Source organism: Drosophila arizonae, chromosome X, assembly GCF_054131065.1.
Source record: "Drosophila arizonae isolate 15081-1271.41 chromosome X, UAZ_ARI_1.0, whole genome shotgun sequence".
Lineage (NCBI taxonomy): Eukaryota > Metazoa > Arthropoda > Insecta > Diptera > Drosophilidae > Drosophila > Drosophila arizonae.
Window position 1 is genome coordinate 17,806,232 of NC_142927.1, and position 18,810 is coordinate 17,825,041.

An 18,810-nucleotide genomic window follows, 5' to 3' on the forward strand; every position below is an offset into this window, starting at 1 on the left:
ATATATTCCCAGCAAAAAACTTAGTTTCCAAAATATAATTTGCCCATCGAATCGCTGCCTTGATTAACTGTTGCTACTTTTGGGTACTTCCTTTCATACCGCATCACTTATTGAAAACTGTCTCAGCTCCTGGCAACGTCCATCTCTTCCACCACATTTCACAGGGTTTGTCCCACTGTGCGCTACAATTAAAACCGCAAGGCAATCAGATGCGCCCGCGTTGCCAACGTCTTCAGCAACATTATCGCTGTTGTCGTTGTCGCAGTCATTGTTGGCGGTGTCAATACCTTCCACGACGCCCCCAAATTACTTATGGCACACACGCACACCCACTCACACACACACACACACAGACACACAGTCGCGCACATCTTACACATGTCCCGTGCCCAGCAGGCCAAAGTGTTTTTGGGGCGTTTTGTTATGTTTTTTTTTTGCTATTGCTGTTGTTGTTGGCCTTCCTTCTCGTTTTGTTGTTCTTGCTGGAGGCGGCAGTGGCAGCGGCAACAATTGAAAAACTGAAGAACTGAGCGACTTACCGTCCGACTGACTAACAATCTTCTTGGGCGCCCAGTCGCAACGTCGTGGCGCAATTGTCTCGGCCGCCCGGCTGCGTATCGCATATCGCACCTGATGGGTTGGCCGCCGCCCCAGCCACCCCCGCCGCCTGTGTCTCTTTCTCCTCTTTCCTCATGCTCATCTCCAACGTCGTCGGCTTTGCCCCCTTTTGTGGGGCGGCCAACCATTCGTATAATTGTCGATGCGTTAAGGTAATTGTACACCCAGCTGCCAGCTACCAAGTGCTGGCTGAGCAGCAGCAGCAAGGCCGACCCATTTATAAGCATGCATAGATACCCTGTACTAATTACGAGCCAAGCGAAGGGCGTGATCCAAACAGATAGAAGCCAGAGATATACATATAGCCAATGATATATATATGCTACCACAAAATGACTATCACTGAGTGGATCGATAACTAAATCGATATGAACTGATTAAATTAATCGATAACAATCGATATATGCAGATATACATAGATATACGCTTACAACAAATTCACTTTCAAAGAGTTGACCCGTAAGTAAATCGATATGAGCTGATTAATCGATAACAATCGATATATACAAATACACATAGATCTACGCTTATAATAGATTCCCTTACAGTGAGTTGACACATAAGTAAATCGATACGAACAGATTAAATTAATCGATAGCAATCGATTATTGATTAATCTGTAAATATCTAAATTGCAGTATACAACAAAGGTTCATTTGAAAATAATTATTACAACTATATTTAAAAGTTTAAAGATGAAATATGGTAATAGGTATCTCACAGTCTGTCATGCTCAACTAGTCCACTTTTACTTGCCATATCTGTGTCTGCAGCTGTAGCTGAGTCTCTATTTGTATCTATAGTTGCGGCCGTATCTACAGCTGTAGCTGGGGCAGCTAAATGCTGAGCTAAGGCTTCAGCGTCAGCTTCAGCTTCAGCTTCAGCTCCAGCTTTGACTGTTCGACTGCGGCTTCTGTTCAATGCCGTCGCGTTGAGAGAGTCACTCAGTCGTTTCTAAATTTGCGTTTGTCGTCGTTTGCCATATTGATGGCACGCTCCGGCGCCTGTGCGACCCAGCCCCCGAAGCCCAAGCCCAGCCCAGACCTGCACAGCCCCCGCCCGCCCCTTCTGGCCACGTCCTACGCAATGTGCTGGCATTTCGTTTAGTTTTTGCTGACATCGATGCGCATCAGTTTGCCCATCGGCTGGGGTTAGTTTGGTGTTTGGTGTTTGGCTTTTGGTTTTTGGTTTTCGGTTTGATTTGCTAGATTTGATTTCAGGAAATCTTCATACACATACACACACACACATTCACACAAGCTCACCCACCTGGCTAAATGGCTCGTTGCATTCGCCTGCACATTCACAATCCCAATTCACAATTGACGAGTTTCGCATTCGCCTTTTGTGCGCTGTTGTGTTGTTGCTTTGTCGTTGATGTCTTTTGTTACAATTGAAAAATTATAGCAATTAAATGCATTCTGCATACACACACTACTTCTCCATTACCAATTGGCGCTCCAATTGGCCATCAAATTATGGCCTAAAGCTGACATTGCCATAGATGGGCTTAATTTATCTTCAGAAGTCTTTGGGAGCAGTACAAGTATAGATCTGAGTATGGTTTTTAGCTATGGCTATTTTAGAGTTATAGCTATAGTTCAGCCGAATATTGAGATTCATTCTAACTTATTTTTCATACACAAATTCTTTTTAAATATTTAAGAACTAAAATATTTTATATTTCATATTTTTTTTATTATTATTATTAATTTATTTTATTTATTTATTTATTTATTTTTATTTTTATTTTTTCAACTTTAAGCAGCTCTTATTTCATGCCAAAAATATTTAAATTAAACAAAATTTTTTTTTCTTTAATTGATAACATTAAAATTTCACTTTCACTCGCTTGAAGCTCTGTTGAGATTTCAGGCAAAAATCATCGAAATTGTTTAAGATTTACTTAAAAGTCAAATTTTAATTAAAATTGATTTCAGCTTGGTTAGAAACAGGCTGGGAAGCTATCAAATATAATATAATATAATGTATATATTTTAAGCCAATTTAGATCTCAATCATATAACGATAGCTTAGGCTATTGTTAGTCTGGCTTTATCTTTTATACATATACATATTATGATTATACACATATATGTACATATATATACATACATACATATATAGATGCATTACTGAAGACTACAGATTATGGCATTTTATGGCGCTTGTCAGGATCTGGGATGCTGCGACTGCTGCTGCTGCGGCTGCTGCTGCAGAGAGTCGAGTTGCAGTTGCGGCGCTGTCAGAGACTCGACATACATCTGTATATCACATCACTCGAGGGTTTCTTTTTGTGTTTCTTTGTACTTTTGTGCCTGTTTCGAATCATTTTTATATGCAGTCATCAACAGCTCATATATATTTTTATTGCCAACGCGCTTTGAGATATGCATCTGAAACAGAAACGAAAAAAAAAAATAAATAAATAAATAAAAAATAAAGTAAAAAGTAAAGTATAAATAAAATAATCAAAAACCAAATACAAGGAACAAGCCTTGGCTGTGGCTGCGGGCTGCGGCTGCTGTTGATGATGATGATAATCATGATAATCATAATCATGCTGATCATGCTGCTGCTGCTGATGATGATGATGATGATGATGACTACTTCTACGTACAGATTTCCAATAAAAATTCTGTCGAGTTGAGCCGACGCGCAGAGCACAGAGAGCGAGAGATGCTGAGCTCCGTATTTCATCTGGCGGACTGTGTGTGTGAGCGAGATTTACACGCTGATACAAGAAATACACAAAAATAACAATAAAGGCAAAAGGCACAAATCGCGCTACAACAACTGCAGCAGCAGCAGCAGCAGCATCGTCTGAAGCCTTCGGTTGTCGATGGGCACAGCAGTTAGTCACTCGATGTAAGATCTGTTTAATTCCCACTCTAGTGCCATCTCTGTCTGGCCCTTGGTCACTTGTTTTTGTATTTGTCTTCTTTTTTCGGGCGTAAAGATTTATTTCTTTATTTGGTAGCCCCTTGACTGCCCCCTGTCCACGCCGGGCCCATCTGCGACTGTGTCTCTGTTTTATTACCAGGAAATTTGTATTTAATACGTTTTTCCGCGTTTTTTTTAGCGGGAGACACTGACACCGAAAAAAAGAACACCAACAACAACAACAACAAAAACGAGACTCCTCAGTAAATACTATTATATTTTATGTCGTTTCGGAAGCTTCAAACTACAGCAGACCCAACATAATTCGATCTAATTCCAAACGCTGTGCCCCACTGTGCAGGGCATGAGAGGAGAGCGCGAGCGGGGCCTGCAGCTCATCCGTTATCTGTGCGCCCATCGACACGTGAGACAAGTGGGGGTCGGCTAACAAAACGCTGTCAACTGGTAGCCAAACTTCGTAGAATATGTCCACAATCGAAATCAATCAGTTCGCAGAAGAGCAGATCCAAAAAGCTAGCGCTGCCCGAGTGCCAATTGATAAACAGAGTCTGAAATGCTAGGAAGTCACATATCATTAAACGAGCTCTACTTCTATTCCATGGAAGTGTTGTGTGTGTGTGAGTGTTTTATTTGTCGAGAAGGAAATTGAGCATTAAATGAGCGGAAAACTGGACTGCAATCGATTGGCTTTTGACTAAACTAATAATATGTGTGTATAAATACTATCTATAAGGAAAGTCTCATCTTAGCAGAAATAGCTGAAAAATATGTACATATATGCTGTAACAGAAATATTGTTTATTCAGTAAGTTTTTATTGGAATATCTGAAAAAGGTTTACAATTTTAAAATGGAAAAAAACAGGGTATAATTGTTTTGTGAAAATGTGGAAATGTATGTAACAGAGAGTGTATATATTCTTAATCAAAGCGACGAAATGAGTTGATCTAGTCATGTCTGTCTATCCATCTGTGCGAACGCGTCGATCTCAGAAGTTATAAGAGCTGGATACTTGAATTTTTCTTCTAGTGTTTTGTAGATCGAGTTTTTTTTTTATTAAAAAATCAAAACTTCAAATTTTTTGTTTCCGATAAAAACCTTTTCGAATATCAGTTACAAAATGATATCTTATACACTTTATGGACTAGGGTCTTCAAATTTTAAATATAGTTTCATGTGTATTTTATTAATTTTTGTTGTTTGTAATAAATGAAATTTCGTGATTTTAATTAATTAATTAAGAGTTTTTTATTTTTGTAGATTATAGACGTATTTGTTGTCCATATAAACATTTTTTATTTATCTTAAATTCGCTCGTATTTATTTAATTTATTTTTTTATTTACTTTTTATTTTAAATTTTATTTTATTTATTACTGAATATTTTTCTACGGAAATAGTATTGCTATTTTTATTAAATACATTCTATTTAGGTAAAATATTTAGTAAAATATTTATCTTTATATTTAACGACATTTACATATATATATATTTTTAAATATTTCATATTTCTCTAGTCTCTAATTAAATTTTTTTAGAGTCTGTAACATTCTGCAATCTTCAGCTCTGGAATATTAATTTCTCAACTCTCTCTGTCTTCCAATTGTATATGAAATATCAGTTGGAATCGCTTCACTATTGAGTGAAGAAATTTTTGTCTTTTTCTAGGGTATATTCATAGCCCGTCAATTGGCTAAAAGCTGCAGCCAGTGGTTATTTGTATGACCTTGTTGTGTCAGTCATGTAGGGCGCCGTACTTGTCGCTTTCGACACGCTTTCAATCGAACGTGGACCCGCCCACTGCAGAGTTAACTGTAGCAGGTCCGTGGATAATTGTGGAGCAGCGGTGGCATAGGCTGGTGGTGGGGCAGCTGCTGCCACCAGGCAATGGCTCATCGATCAGTTGAAATTAATAAAATACTCAATAAATGCGCTGCAGAAGAAAGCTCATAAAAACGTGTGCAAACAATCGATCAATCAGAATTTGACAGCAGCGCAAATCTCGAGTTTAGTCAGATGCAGAATTTTGTTGCTGGTTGCCGGCTGCCGGCTTCTGCTCGCTGCTGACTGCTGGCTGCTGGCTGAGAGCCACATTTGTTGAGAGCCAAGAGTTGGGAATCGGGAGTCGAGAGTCGAGAGTCTGGCTGACAGGCAGTTGGCCTGCTGTTGCTACCAATCTTTGAGGCAAACTTCAAAACAATTACACAGCAACATTTCCAGTCCAGAGAGGTCGACATGCAAAAGATACAGATACAGATACAGATACAGATACACAGATACGGATACGCATATGGGTATATGAGCATTTCAGATTGTGAATGTGCGTATCTTACAGATACAAAACGGGCCAAGGAGTGTGAGAGAGGGAGACAGACAACTGCCACTGTACAACTGACTGCTGGCTGTTGATTCAAGCGATTAATCGATAACAAATAAAAACATTTCGACAACTACTTCCAAAGAACAAACTCCAGTCTTGAGCCACTGGCAGAGCCATGGACCATGGCACAGCTGAGCTCTCCGCGTCTTCCTTCTTGGGGGCTGTCAACAACTCCACATTGTGTGTGAGTGGCGTGGTACGCATAAATGCCATGGAAATTTTCTTTTTAATCAATTATGAGTATTAAGCAAAGGGGCAGCAGCCGAACACTAACATCGTTTGGCTTGTATTTATGTACATACATACATACATACACACCTACATACATATATTCGTATTTCGTATCTGTATCTGTATATTTTTGTGTTCGGGTGACGCGGCAAGGCGCGCGCAAGATAAAAATCGCAAAAATTCTTTATTGAATGCTGTGGATGCCAACGCCAGGCACACACATCTATACTTATTTGTGTATACACACATATGTGTGTGTGTGTGTGTGTTTGTGTTTGTATAGGTATGTACTATATCGTGTGCATTGCCCGAGTGTGTGTATACAAGTGTAATCTGCGTGCCTCTAAGCATGTGAAGTAGCACTTTGTCTGCGCCTCAAGTTGAAGTAGCTGTGGCAGCCAGCCAGCCAGCCAGTAGAGGTACCCAAGACCCGAGATCCATCCATCCCAGCTAGCCAGCCAGCCAGCCAGCCAGCCAGTCAGCCTCCAGATTCCATTCGGCATTTGATTTCAGCACATGCCTTCAGCGGCTTTCGATTCGGCCAGCTCGCGGCGCTAACTAAAACGTTTACAGTTCTGAAAGATTTAAATGGCTTTAAAAGCTAGCTTTTTTCTGCTTCGAGCAGCTAAATTTAACTGAGTAATAAGCTGACAGCGAAATTAAGTTATACTAAAATAATTATTGGTATTTTTGTTGCACGATTATTTCTGCCTTTTGTTGCGATTATTACATTTAATCGATTGAAATTTGGTTTAATTTTTGATGTGTTTTTCATATTAAACATTTTTGTATGCATATTTATTTATATATTCTATATTGTAATATTTTATATATTAAAATGAGCTAAAGGAGAAAAATTCAATAATTGTTAATTAGGAACATTTCGAACTTCTATTTAAAATAAATAATACTATAAAATAAAATATATTTGAAAGCTTATTTAATTGATTCAGAATTTGATTCATAAATAAATGTTTCCTAAATATCCTTGATTAAATGTCAAAGCTTAAGACTGTATTTCATTTGCCAGCAAATGCTGTAGGAGCTTAAGTTTCTTTGATTTGCTGCCAATGCAGGCTCATCTATACGATCGCCGATCTGTAGATATGCCTTGGCTTTTGCATGGTAGAGGAGCATAGTCAAACAAATCATAATCGGTGGATAGCAACTGTAGACAGTAGCTGAATATGCTTCAAACGGTCGACAGTTTGTCTGTCAAATTGACATTACACGCTGCGACGCAGCAGCGGCAGCAGCAGAGGTAGCAGCGGCAGCAGCAGCAATGTCAAGTGCAGCGACGTCGACGGTGGCGATGGCAGCGCCCAACAAGTTGCATTTACATGACACTTCTGGCAGGCGCAGGCTCACAAGGAAGCAGGCGTAGGTTGGACCTGGCCATGGACCTGGACATGGACCTGGACCTCGATGTGGCTGTGGCTGTGAACGGGCGGACGCTGACTGATGCGCCGACTGCGCCTGTTGGCTTCTGTTTGCGGCGCTGACTCAGCACATCGCAGCCGAAACTGAAGCAGAACGGCGAACGGCTGCAACTGCGACTGCGACAGCGGCTGCTGATTTTCTGGTTGGCTTCGCCTGGCCTGGCCTCAGCAACCTGTTGGCAACTCATTAAATAATGCCGATGACTGGACAAATTTCAAATAAATATCTGCCAGCAATATATATAAATATATGTATAAATAATATATACATATATATGAATATATGTATGTATGTATGTTATTTTTTTCTGGCTGCTGCTGCTTAAATGAAAAGTAACCAAGCAGAGGATTTATAATCCTCGTTGTGCAGTGAAATTGCATTTGGCTGCCCGACTGCCTGTTGGTCAACGTTGGCGTTATAATTCTACTCGACGACCGACTACCGACTACCGACTGCCGACTCCGACTCCAACTTCGACTTCGACTTCGAGTCCAGTTCCCTGGCTCTGGCTCTGGCTCTGGCTGTGGCTGGCTGGCTGGCCTGCCAAAGTGACACTTGTACAGATTTTCTTAATGCGCCGAAGTGCCACTTGTCGTCTGTTGATGCACCTCGTCCTTCAGGTCCTGACTCCCCTTGCTCTCTGCCACTGGCACTGGCTGGGCCCCGGCAGATCGAAGCTTTTGTACGTGTCTTGCAGAAAATTTTGTTAAATCAGCGCTAAATGTACACGGGTCTCTGAGTCAGGGCCAGGCCAAGACGACAGAAGCCTCACAGTCGTCTGTTGATTTCAGTTCTAATTGCTGGCCAACGTATAATTTGTCATATGCCAAATTAATAAACGACTCGAGCTGCTGCGACTGATGCACCTTGAAGCCATTGAAGCAGCAGCCCAACCACCGCCACCATCACCACCACCACCAGCACCGCTCAAGCAGCCACACGGCGGTGGCTCTGCTGCACAGTAGCAGCTGATTTGGCTTCAAGTTGGCAGAGCAACTGCTGATTGAGTGGCTACGGCTGTCTGGCCGAGTGTGGGCAGCATCTGATCGCTCGTTCGACTTCAATTCAGGTGGGTCATGCGGCAAGGTGGGCTCTCTCTCTCTCTCTCTCTCTCAGAGTGTGAGGGGCCCACGACGGCCGCAGCAGCCATCAAACACTTAGCTCTTCACTCTTAGCCGCAAATGACATCGCGCCGTTAAATTTGAGAAAAAAATTTATTCGGTATGGAATTTGAATTATATCAGACTGGAGTAATTAAAAAAAAAAATAAAAATAAAAATTAATAAATAAATAGATAAATCTATAATCATTTATTATATTTCTATGTAGTGAAAATATAAAATTTAAAAATGATGAATTTAATATATAATATTTATAAATTTAATTTAATATATCAATATAGATAATAAATAATAATACATAATAATTTATTATTATATATATAATCTCTATATTCAAATAATTTTTTTTGTTTTGTTTTATTTAAATCATGAAAATGAATAAACTATTAATTATCCTTTATTATTTATTCTTATTCTTGTAATAATAATTTATTAGTTTTTAAGATTCATTTAAATAAAGCTTTAAATATTATAATAATATTAATAATAAATTCATTCCATTCACATATACACTAACATTTTGATAATACATATGCTTAATTTCCTTTTCTATATGAATCTATGAATTCCTTCCAGATCTCTTATATGAGTTTGGAATAGCTCAGGGCTGTTTGCCAATTTCATTTCACTCAGTCAATGGATGTATTTTTTCAGTATCAGAGATCTGGCAACGCTTAACTGTAGAAGAATCATAGAAGAAGCATGAATCAATTATGGATTATTCATTCATATAATTCATTCACGAATATGATTCATATTCAAAATACAATATTCAAATTACTTTCTTCCATGATTTTTTCTCCTGCTATACGTTGCCAGATCTTTGATACGATTCTCGAATACCTCAAGCTTGGCAACTTAAATTCACCCAAGCTATTCATATATGTATATATGATCTATTACTATTCTACGCAACATTCATTCACACATCCACTAAAATTCAGCAACTGTTAAGCGTTGCCAGATCTGCGATACGATGCTTAGGCTCTAGTTCGGCAAACGTGCGCCGTACTTACATTGGTCGCCATTATGAGCAATTGCCCCTGCGTTGGGGCTCGGTCTGCGTTGACTGCTTCCAATCACCGAACATTTAATAAATCTTAAAAAAAAGGGGCGTTGTTACCGAGCCGAGCGACTCGCCTCGCCCCGATTCGCCTCAGCTCGCCTCGCACAGAGCCAGGCACAATGACAGCTTCAGTGAAACGACGACAACTTCTCTTAATTGCAGCTAGTTGTTATAGTTGTAGTTGTTGCTGTTGTTGTTGTTGTTGCTGCTATTATTATCATTGTTGTTGTTGTAATGATGGCCAAAGCCGCCAGGCAGCTTTTTGCTCAGCTACTTAATTTATTTTTCACCGAACCGAAGCGCAAATGAAGTTCGAAAAAAGCAACAAAGTGTGCAGAGCCACAACACTATATATACACACATATGTACATATATGGGTATATGTATGTATGAATCGTTTGAAATTATACAAGATGATAATAAACATTATGTGTAGTGGTAGAAGAAGAAGAGGCAGCAGCAGCAGCAGCAGCAGCAGCAGCAGCAGCAGCAGCAGCAGCAGCAGCAGCAGCAGGGGCACCAGACGAGCAAAAACGCTCAAGAAATAATTACAAATTAAAACGAAACACGAACGCAGGGGATAGCAAGGCGCAAGCTAGACGACCACAACTTGGTCGGAGGGAGGGCAGTTCGAAGCACACACAGACGTACACGTACACACATTCATATTGCCGTATGGCAGGGCAAACACTTTAGAAAAGTTTATAAAAATAGCTGCGACGCTGGCCACGCATGCGCAAAGATTTGTCATAATTGATAAACGGCAACAGCTGCCACAGCCGCATTTGAGTTGAGGCTACATATGCCACACATGACAAGTCAGTCAGTCAGTCAGTCAGGCAGCCAGGAGGCAGACGACTTTGACTTTGACTTTGACTTCGACTTCGACTTCCACTTGGACTGCGACTACGAGCAGATATGCCCAGCCAATGCCCAGCCAATGGCTAATGCCATTGGCCATGGTAATGACAGTGAAACGGCCCGATGAACAGTCAATTCGAAGCGGCGTCATTTGGACCTGGCCTGCGAGCCGTCAGCACATTGGCCAGCAGGTAGAACAAGTTGTCAGGGGTGGTCGCCACTGAAACGTGTGAAATATGCATATATTGGTTAAATATAGCTTAATTGAATGATGTCAATTAGCTATACTTCTCTCTCCCTCTTGCTTTATCTCTCTGTTACTTTATGCATTTGCAGTTGGATATGCATCTCATTCATTCAATTTCAATCAATCAATCAGCTTTATATATTTTAGAACATTTTTAAATACTTCTTTCTCTATTTTTCCAAATTTGAGCTATAAAATGTTGTCAAAGAAAGAGCGTGATGTATCTTATTTATAGTTTTTGATGAAGCTATGCTAAGTTGTGAAGAGCTGTTTCATTTATACAAGTTGAAAGCACTTGAGTTTAGAAATGTCGATCGTATTCAATTAAGCTTCAATGTGCTTTGAAGTTAATATAAAAGCTTTTCTGTTTTCACAGCTGCAATAATTAATAGGTATAGGCTAAGGCAGAGCTTTTATTGTGCATTTTCTAAGTTGAAGTGATGTATGATGCATGTGCTTAAAAGCTGCCTTTACTCAACTTGAATAAGAAGCAGAGTGATATATGTAAACCAAACGACTTCAATGCTAAGATCAATCTAAAGCAATCTGAATTGAAGTTTTCGACTGGTAGCAAATAAATGAAATTAATGTGCTTTTAAAGTTTTCATTTCTTAATTTAAACATGCAGCAGTATAATAATTGACTGAACTGCAACGACTAGAAACCCAAAGTTTTCCTTGACAGTTAAGTTATGCAAAGCAAGCTCAGGCAGGAGTTTAAGTGTCAAGCTATTCAGCGCAAGTTCAGGCAGGAGCTTTCGTATGCGCGCATCCTAGCATCGTCATCAAGCTGATATCAATGAAGTATGCATTCGCTTGCCATTTGGATTAATTCACTTTGGCTCTCGTTCTCACTCTCTGCACTGAGTTGTTGTTGATTTGATTGCTTGATCTGTGGTCAATGATCTGTGGTCGCGCAGCTACTTGTCTGGTTACGTTCTGTTAATTCGTAGCGCACAGGTGACAAAAGACAACTCCAATGCTGGCAGACTGGCTGGCTGACTGCCTGACTGGCTGACTGAGTATGCTTCCCGACTGAATCCAACTAGCAACTGCAAGTCGGTCGACTGTGACAACGATGACGCCAAATTGGCAGCGCTTCTTCGCCGAACGTGAGAACCAATTGCTATGTATGGTCATTACAAGCCGTCCACAGTTTTGTCCCAACTAACTGACGGGATTGCGTTGACCCAAGCCTGGCCCGGCCATATGCCTGGGTGTTGCGCATGCCGTCGTTGGTTAGAGCGAGAGAAGGCCCATAAATATTTTAATGATGATTACATTTTAAAAACGAGTGAGAAGCACAGCCGGAGAGAAGCGGCGGCCAGGTAGAGAAGGCAGGCGACTAAAGCGGCAGAAAAATCGAATCACAGTACCGATCAAAAGCTGGATTCCAGCTCTGGGTGCCTGGGCCATGGCCCTGATGAGCTACTACACAAGTACAACGCGACACTGACGACATTTTTGGAATTACATTGACAGGCCAAGTTGAAACTAAAAGCGATAATTATTGCCGCTCAGGCTCTGGCTCTGACTCTGGCTCTGGCTCTGGCTGCGGCTGAAGCTCAGGCGGATCCGGATCTTTCTCTCAGCTCAGCCAAAGTGTTAGCGATCGTGTCGCGTTAGCTCAAAGAGATCGCTGAATGTTCCATACGCTGCTCGCGGTGCACTGCAACAGATCGCAGCTGTTGTCCGCTGATCGACGTTGCGGCGTCTTGCCAATGTAATTTCAATAATTTTATCTGGTGGTGCTCGCGCGCCAGCCGTGATTCGATTGGTAAGCGGTAAGCGGTCAAGCGGTGACAGATCAAAGCCACAACTGCATGCTTCTCGCCCTCCGACTGCCCCCCCCCCCCCCCCCCCCCCCCTTGGCCGCTCTGCCAGCCACAATTGAGCGCTGGGCGCGTCGGCAAAGATCACTGATCACCTGCTTGGGACAGTTGGACAGTTGGGCGGCGATTTGGCATTGCCTCTGCTCCAGATGTTTAGCTGCACTTTGGCGGCAACAGAGACGGCGATCGCTATCACACATTCTCTCTCTTTCTCTCTTTTGTGCTCTCGCTCTCTTGGCCAGATTCAAAATGCAATCATCAACATCACAGTGGACGTCATCAGGGCCAGCTCCTGCTGCTCCTTTTGGTTGATTGCCTGGCCAGCAGTCTGCCAATTACTCGCCAGCATTGTTGACATGCTTTTTGCCATTTGCATCGTTTTCGTATTGATTTGTTTAAGCAGGCTAACCGAGGCCAATCAGTGCAAATTTTGGCCCCCAAAAAACCAAACAAAACCAACAACAGCAACAAGCCGACGAAAAAGAAGAAGAAGCACCAGATCCAACACTCACATTTTTCTCCCACGGACAGCAGCGTGTGAATGAGAAAATCCAAGTTCAACGAGCTCATCGAACACACCAGAATGTCAAAAATCTATCGAATTCAACAGACTGACTGACTGACGACTGACTGTCCAGCAGACGAGCTGTCTGTCCGACTGGCTGCCTGATTGGCCGATTAATTGGTTGTTTGATTTGGGCGATTAGTCGATTGACTGGTTGCATTCCTCAACGTGTCCTGTAGGTCAGTTCTCGCCCCAGTTTACGTGAGGATGTTCTCTGTTCTCTGCTCTCTGCTCCCTGTTTGCCGGACATTTATGAAAGCAAACACACATTTGATTTTTCGATATTTTCCAAGATATTTTTGGTTAAGTGCCACACATGTGGCTGTGCCACATTAACTGTTAAGTATAAAACACAATGCAGATTCAATCTTATTGCATATTTTATTAGCGCGTAAGAAAAGCGTGATTTCAATTCTGAGTCTCTTAGAGAAGTGAGAAACAACCATTACAGCTATCGATTAACAATCGTTAAAACTATGTAGATATTGGAACTGGAACTGAGTCTGAACCACCACAGCTACTCCCCTCTTTCTATCTCAAACACACACACACTCTCTCTCTCTCTCTCTCCTTCTCTCTCGTTTTAGTTTTAGCTTCGAATGATATTTGGATATAAATAATTAAATAAATAAATATATATATATATATATATATATATATATAAACAACAAAAGAGATTTTATATATCCTTTTTTATCTTATTATTTAAATTTTTAAATTTTTTACAGAAAACAAATATATATATATATTTAAAACAAAATTTATTATTATTTTCTGTTTTTTTTTTTTTTTTTTTTTTTTTTTTTTTTTTTTTTAATTATATTTATAATTTATTTTATTTTAAATATTGCTTATTTTGAATTATATACATATATTTTAATTTGATTTTATTTTATAAGAAATTCCTCTTTGTGCATTGTACATATAAATATAAAATTGTATATTTTAATTTTATTTTCAAGAAATTAATATTGTAGTTGAATTTATTAATATGATTGGTATTACAAATTTTTATTCCTATTTAATTATAAGCTTTATATAATAATTATATTCCAAAAAACTTTCATTTTGAGGAAGTCTAAATTGGAAACACTTTCCTAGCCTTTCATTCTGAGTAGCATACCAGACGGTCTTCTCACACACACACATAAACACACACACAGGCACAGGCACACACACTTTTACTTTTGTCGAGTATCAAATAATACCATTTGTTATTATTTTCTGGGTCAACTGCAGGGAGTTGCTAGTGTCATGGGCGATTTATCAATGAACGCGGAGACTTTTTTGAAGTTCAAGGTAGACGATGTTTGGTGTGGGGCAATGTTTAAAATTCGATCGGGATCGCGACCAGCTGAAGTTGAGGTTGAGGTTGAAGTTGGACATGCAAATGGGCAAATGGAAATTTGCCACGCCTGTTAGCAATTGTGTGTAGTGAAGAAGAGACGACAACTTTTTCCCACACCAATTGCCAATTGGCGGGGGCTAAGCGAATAACTGGTCTATATTGTATCTGCTGTGCTCCGCTAGTGCGGCGGGGCGCAGTCGGATTTCATTTGGAATTCCATAAGCGTTTCGGTTCAAACATAAAATAAATAAAAATCAGTACAATTCGAAGAGTTGTAGCCGTTGCCTTTGAGCTTTTGCGACAATCACTCACGTTGCCTGCCTGCCTGCCGCTGTCTCTGCTTCTGTCTCTCCCTCTCTCCCTCTCTCCCTCTCCCTCTCTCTCTGTCTGTGTCTCTGCGTTTGCCTGGCTGCCACAGCGGTTCCGTCTACGTAGCTGAGTCTTGCCCCTCTCGGCACCGGTTAATGCCTCCTCCTGCCCCAATCGGCAATGTCTTTGACGCTGTCGCCCGTTCGTTAAACGTTAAACGTTCTGCGTATTGAAATTAAATTTGTGTCGCTCGACACGATGACTTATTCAATTATTCGATAACACGTGATTGAATTATTGAAATAACTCTTCGACTTCCACTCCACCGCCTTCGATTCCACTCCAGCAACATTATACATTTATATCCTATAGCCAAGATTTTGATGTCACTGTGTGCTCAAATATGTCTCCCTCTTCCTCTGTCGCTCTCTCTCTCTCTCTCTCTCTCTCTCTCTCTCTCTCTCTGTATATATATACCTTAACTATTTGAATGTCCTAGATCTTAGCAGCCTGTGGTACAATGTCATCGATAAAGGCATGTTCCTAGGTCAAGTAAGCTTTGATCTCAGTCAACTTCTATACGAGCCGACTCGTTATACGGTAAAGGAAATTAAATTAAAAGCAAACAAATTATTTATTTATTCAATTTTTTTTTTCGTTGTATTTGGACAGTCAAATTTTCAAAGGCCAGATTCGTCGTGCTGTGATATTGTTAACAATTCATAAAATCGAAATATACTGTTGTTTACGTGGCCATAGAAAGGGCAATATCAGTCGTCGTCGCAACGCAGCAATATTTTATTTAGCTTTTTTTTTTTTTTTTTTTTTGGTTTTTGTTTTTAAAAAGAAAATAGAATGGATGAAAGCACTCAGAAGGAGTTTCCCCAGATGGATGCTGCGCCGTTCCCAAGCTCAAGCTGCTCCAGTGACGAGTCGGAAGTGGAGCAGGACAACACAACTCGTCGCATTGGCATGCGGTTCACATCTATTGAGGATTTCCTGGGCAGCCTCAATACGGCTACTACTGCTGTGACTGCCCTGCAGGGCATGCAGACTCTCAGTGTGGAGAATTATCAGAAGATCATGCCGGGGGCCCAGTTGGACGAGCCAGCCGGCGATTTCATTCCGTCCACAAAGCCGTCTGTCAGCGAGGACATGAAAGATGAGGAAGTCACAGACGAGGCAAAGCAGAATGAAGACTAGGCGGCATCCACTTGGCGTTACATCCCCATTGAATGATCGGTTAAAGTAAAGAAGAATGAAACCTATACCCTATACCTATAGACGATTGGCGTACATATATCAACTATATCCACTAACTTTGAAAAGTATACTAAATACACATGTAAAAAGCAAATAAACATATGCACATACAGCAATTTATGATTGTGATAAGTCTCTGAGATCCGAGCGAGTCGTCCTGGAATTCCAGTGGGAACAAAGTGCTGATTGCAAAGGAAATACAAGTGAGCGGGAAGCCAAGCATCGAGAGTCAAGCGAGTGAATGAGTGCTGCCCATGTAGCCAAAGAAAATGAAAGTGTAAGAGAGAGGGATAGAGAGAGAGAGGGGGAGATTGGTATATAGCTAGATATGGTAGTTGCTATAGCAGTAAGCAGCGGAATATGAGTTGTAAGGAGAGATAGATAAGTCGCTGTTCAGCATTTAATGGTAACGAGAGTGAGAGAGACAGAGATGCAGTGCATTAGCTCGATAACAAGAAATGAGGAAGTGAACGGAGAAGCAATTGCTAGCTTATTATATTCTATATTAGCTATTTTGATAGTCTATCTGCTGATTGAAGCGCCGTCTGTCCGCAGCAGACAGTGCGTGTCATTATGCAGCTCTCCTATGGCTAACAATATTTGGTTATTGTTGTTGTCGTTGTTGTTGTCGTTACAATTCCCATGCCCCAGCTCAGGCAATCGCAGTTGAAAGTCAAGTTGAAAAGTTTTTAATTTCCATTTTCGAACTTGTAACTGTCAATTGCCAAGTTTGACAGCTCATTTTGCATAATTGTGCGGCGTTACGAGGCGAGCATACAAATTTATTATTGAACTCAATTTTTTTTTGTTATTTGTTATGGCTTTATTTATGATTACCATTCACTGTGAACTCCAGCGCCACCCCCCGACCACGACTTACCTCAAACTCAACGACAGCCGCCGCTCCGCATCCAATTGAAGCGATTCGCTTCTGTAGTCGAGCGGGGAAAGTGGCAAAGGGTCCGGAGCTGGCTTGGGTTGGGCGTTTTAAGATCAAAAATGCTAATTGAGCTGTTTATCGATTTGTCCACAACAACAGCAACAAAAAACTCGAACAATGGCCACATTAACATTGTCGCTCTCAACAACAACAACAACAACAGCAGCAACAATGTGATTGTTGTTGTTGGCACTTTTGACGGCGCTCCTGTTCACGAATCGCTCCCCTCAAACTTTTATTGACTATTAAAATTGTGTCAAAATGTGTTCGAAATTTTTTATTGTTAATTATGCGAGCAAGCGCGCGTAATGGGGAACCAATCAAAAATGCTGCCAACGCCGATGCCGCTGTCGATGCCAATGCCAACAAATTTATTATTGTGTACAAACGAGAATTGACAACACTTTTTTTCTTTTTATACCCTGAACCCATTTTCAATGGGAAATCAGGGTATAATGGTTTTGTTGAAATGTATGTAACAGGGAGAAGGAGGCGTGGCAGACCCCACAAAGTATATATATTCTTGATCAGGGTGACGAGCTGAGTTGATTTGGCCCTGTCCGTCTGTCTGTCCGTCTGTCCGTCTGTCCGTATGTATGAACGCGTCGATTTCCGAAGATATAAGAGCTAGAGACTTCAAATTTTTTTTAAAATGTCCGTAATTACAGCGCGCATATCAAGTTTATCATTAAAATTCGATAACTCATCCCGATCTTTTTTTATCGATAAAAAACCTTATCGAAAACCAGTTATAAAATTATATCTTCTACACCTTTATTGCTAGAGTCTCCAAACGTTTAATGTATGCTTATATGCAATTTATACAATTTCGGTTTTTGTTAAAATTTACCCCCCACCCTTAAATTCACCCCCTCACCCTCACTTTTGTAAAAAGCGTATTTCAAATACTAGAGACTTGTGCTTTGGCAATTACATGCATATCCATGTTATAATCATAATCTAAAAGTTTCATGAAGATCGTACGTCCATAAAAAAAGTTATTAAACAATTAAGTTCTCATAGTAAGCGCACACTGCAGCCCATGTGTGTTTATGCGTGGGTGCTTGTGTGTGTATGTGTTTGTGTATGTGTGTGTATGTGTTTGTGTATGTGTGTGTGTGTATGTGTATGTGTGTGTGTATGCGTTTGTGTATGTATGCGTGTGTGTGTGTGTCTGTATGCGTGTGTGTGTATGTATGCCTGTGTGTGCGTACGTGCCTGTGTGTGTGTGTGTGCGTGTTTCTTGTGTAAGCTGAAAGACGCGAAAAATTATTGAAATATCTATTACTCCAAGGGTTCAGGGGATCTCGTAGTCGAGCAGTCTCGACTAGAGCTTTCTTACTTGTTTCTTTTTCTTTTGGTGTGTGTTTCGAGTCATTGAGCGAGCCTCAGCACTTCTGTGGAAGTTGACGAGCTTCTGGTTAAGATCAACACACCGTGATTAAAGTTGTTCCGCGAAGTATGCTCAAGCTCACTGAGAAACCAAATATCGATTGGCTGGGATGCGGAGTATCGAAGTATGAGTTATATAGAGGCTAGAGCGGTCGAAAGCTACTTATAATCCATGAACTAGTTTAATTGGAATTTTCTTTTAAATATTTGCTTTTCCAAAACATAATAACAAAGATAAATACTGGATAAATATTTATGTATTTTTATTTTTGGGAGAAAGTAATTTATAATAAATT

At 40.5% G+C, this 18,810-nt stretch overlaps 2 protein-coding genes across 5 annotated transcripts in view; both read left to right on the top strand.

Moving 5' to 3' along the window:
• Window positions 1-18,810, top strand: part of LOC108618173 (uncharacterized) — a 57,465-nt gene that overhangs the window by 9,550 nt on the left and 29,105 nt on the right. The gene's annotated exons all lie outside the window — the stretch shown is intronic.
• On the top strand, window positions 15,394-16,305 carry LOC149267965 (uncharacterized). Of its 2 annotated transcripts, none has more exons than XM_089474210.1 (2): window positions 15,394-15,519; window positions 15,592-16,305. In XM_089474210.1, exon 2 carries the CDS (start codon window positions 15,775-15,777, stop codon window positions 16,120-16,122), a length of 348 nt encoding a protein of 115 aa, XP_089330336.1. In that variant the 5' UTR covers window positions 15,394-15,519; window positions 15,592-15,774; the 3' UTR covers window positions 16,123-16,305. The 2 variants fall into 2 exon arrangements, with proteins under 2 accessions (XP_089330336.1, XP_089330337.1); XM_089474211.1 differs by having other exon boundaries at window positions 15,444-15,519; window positions 15,767-16,305.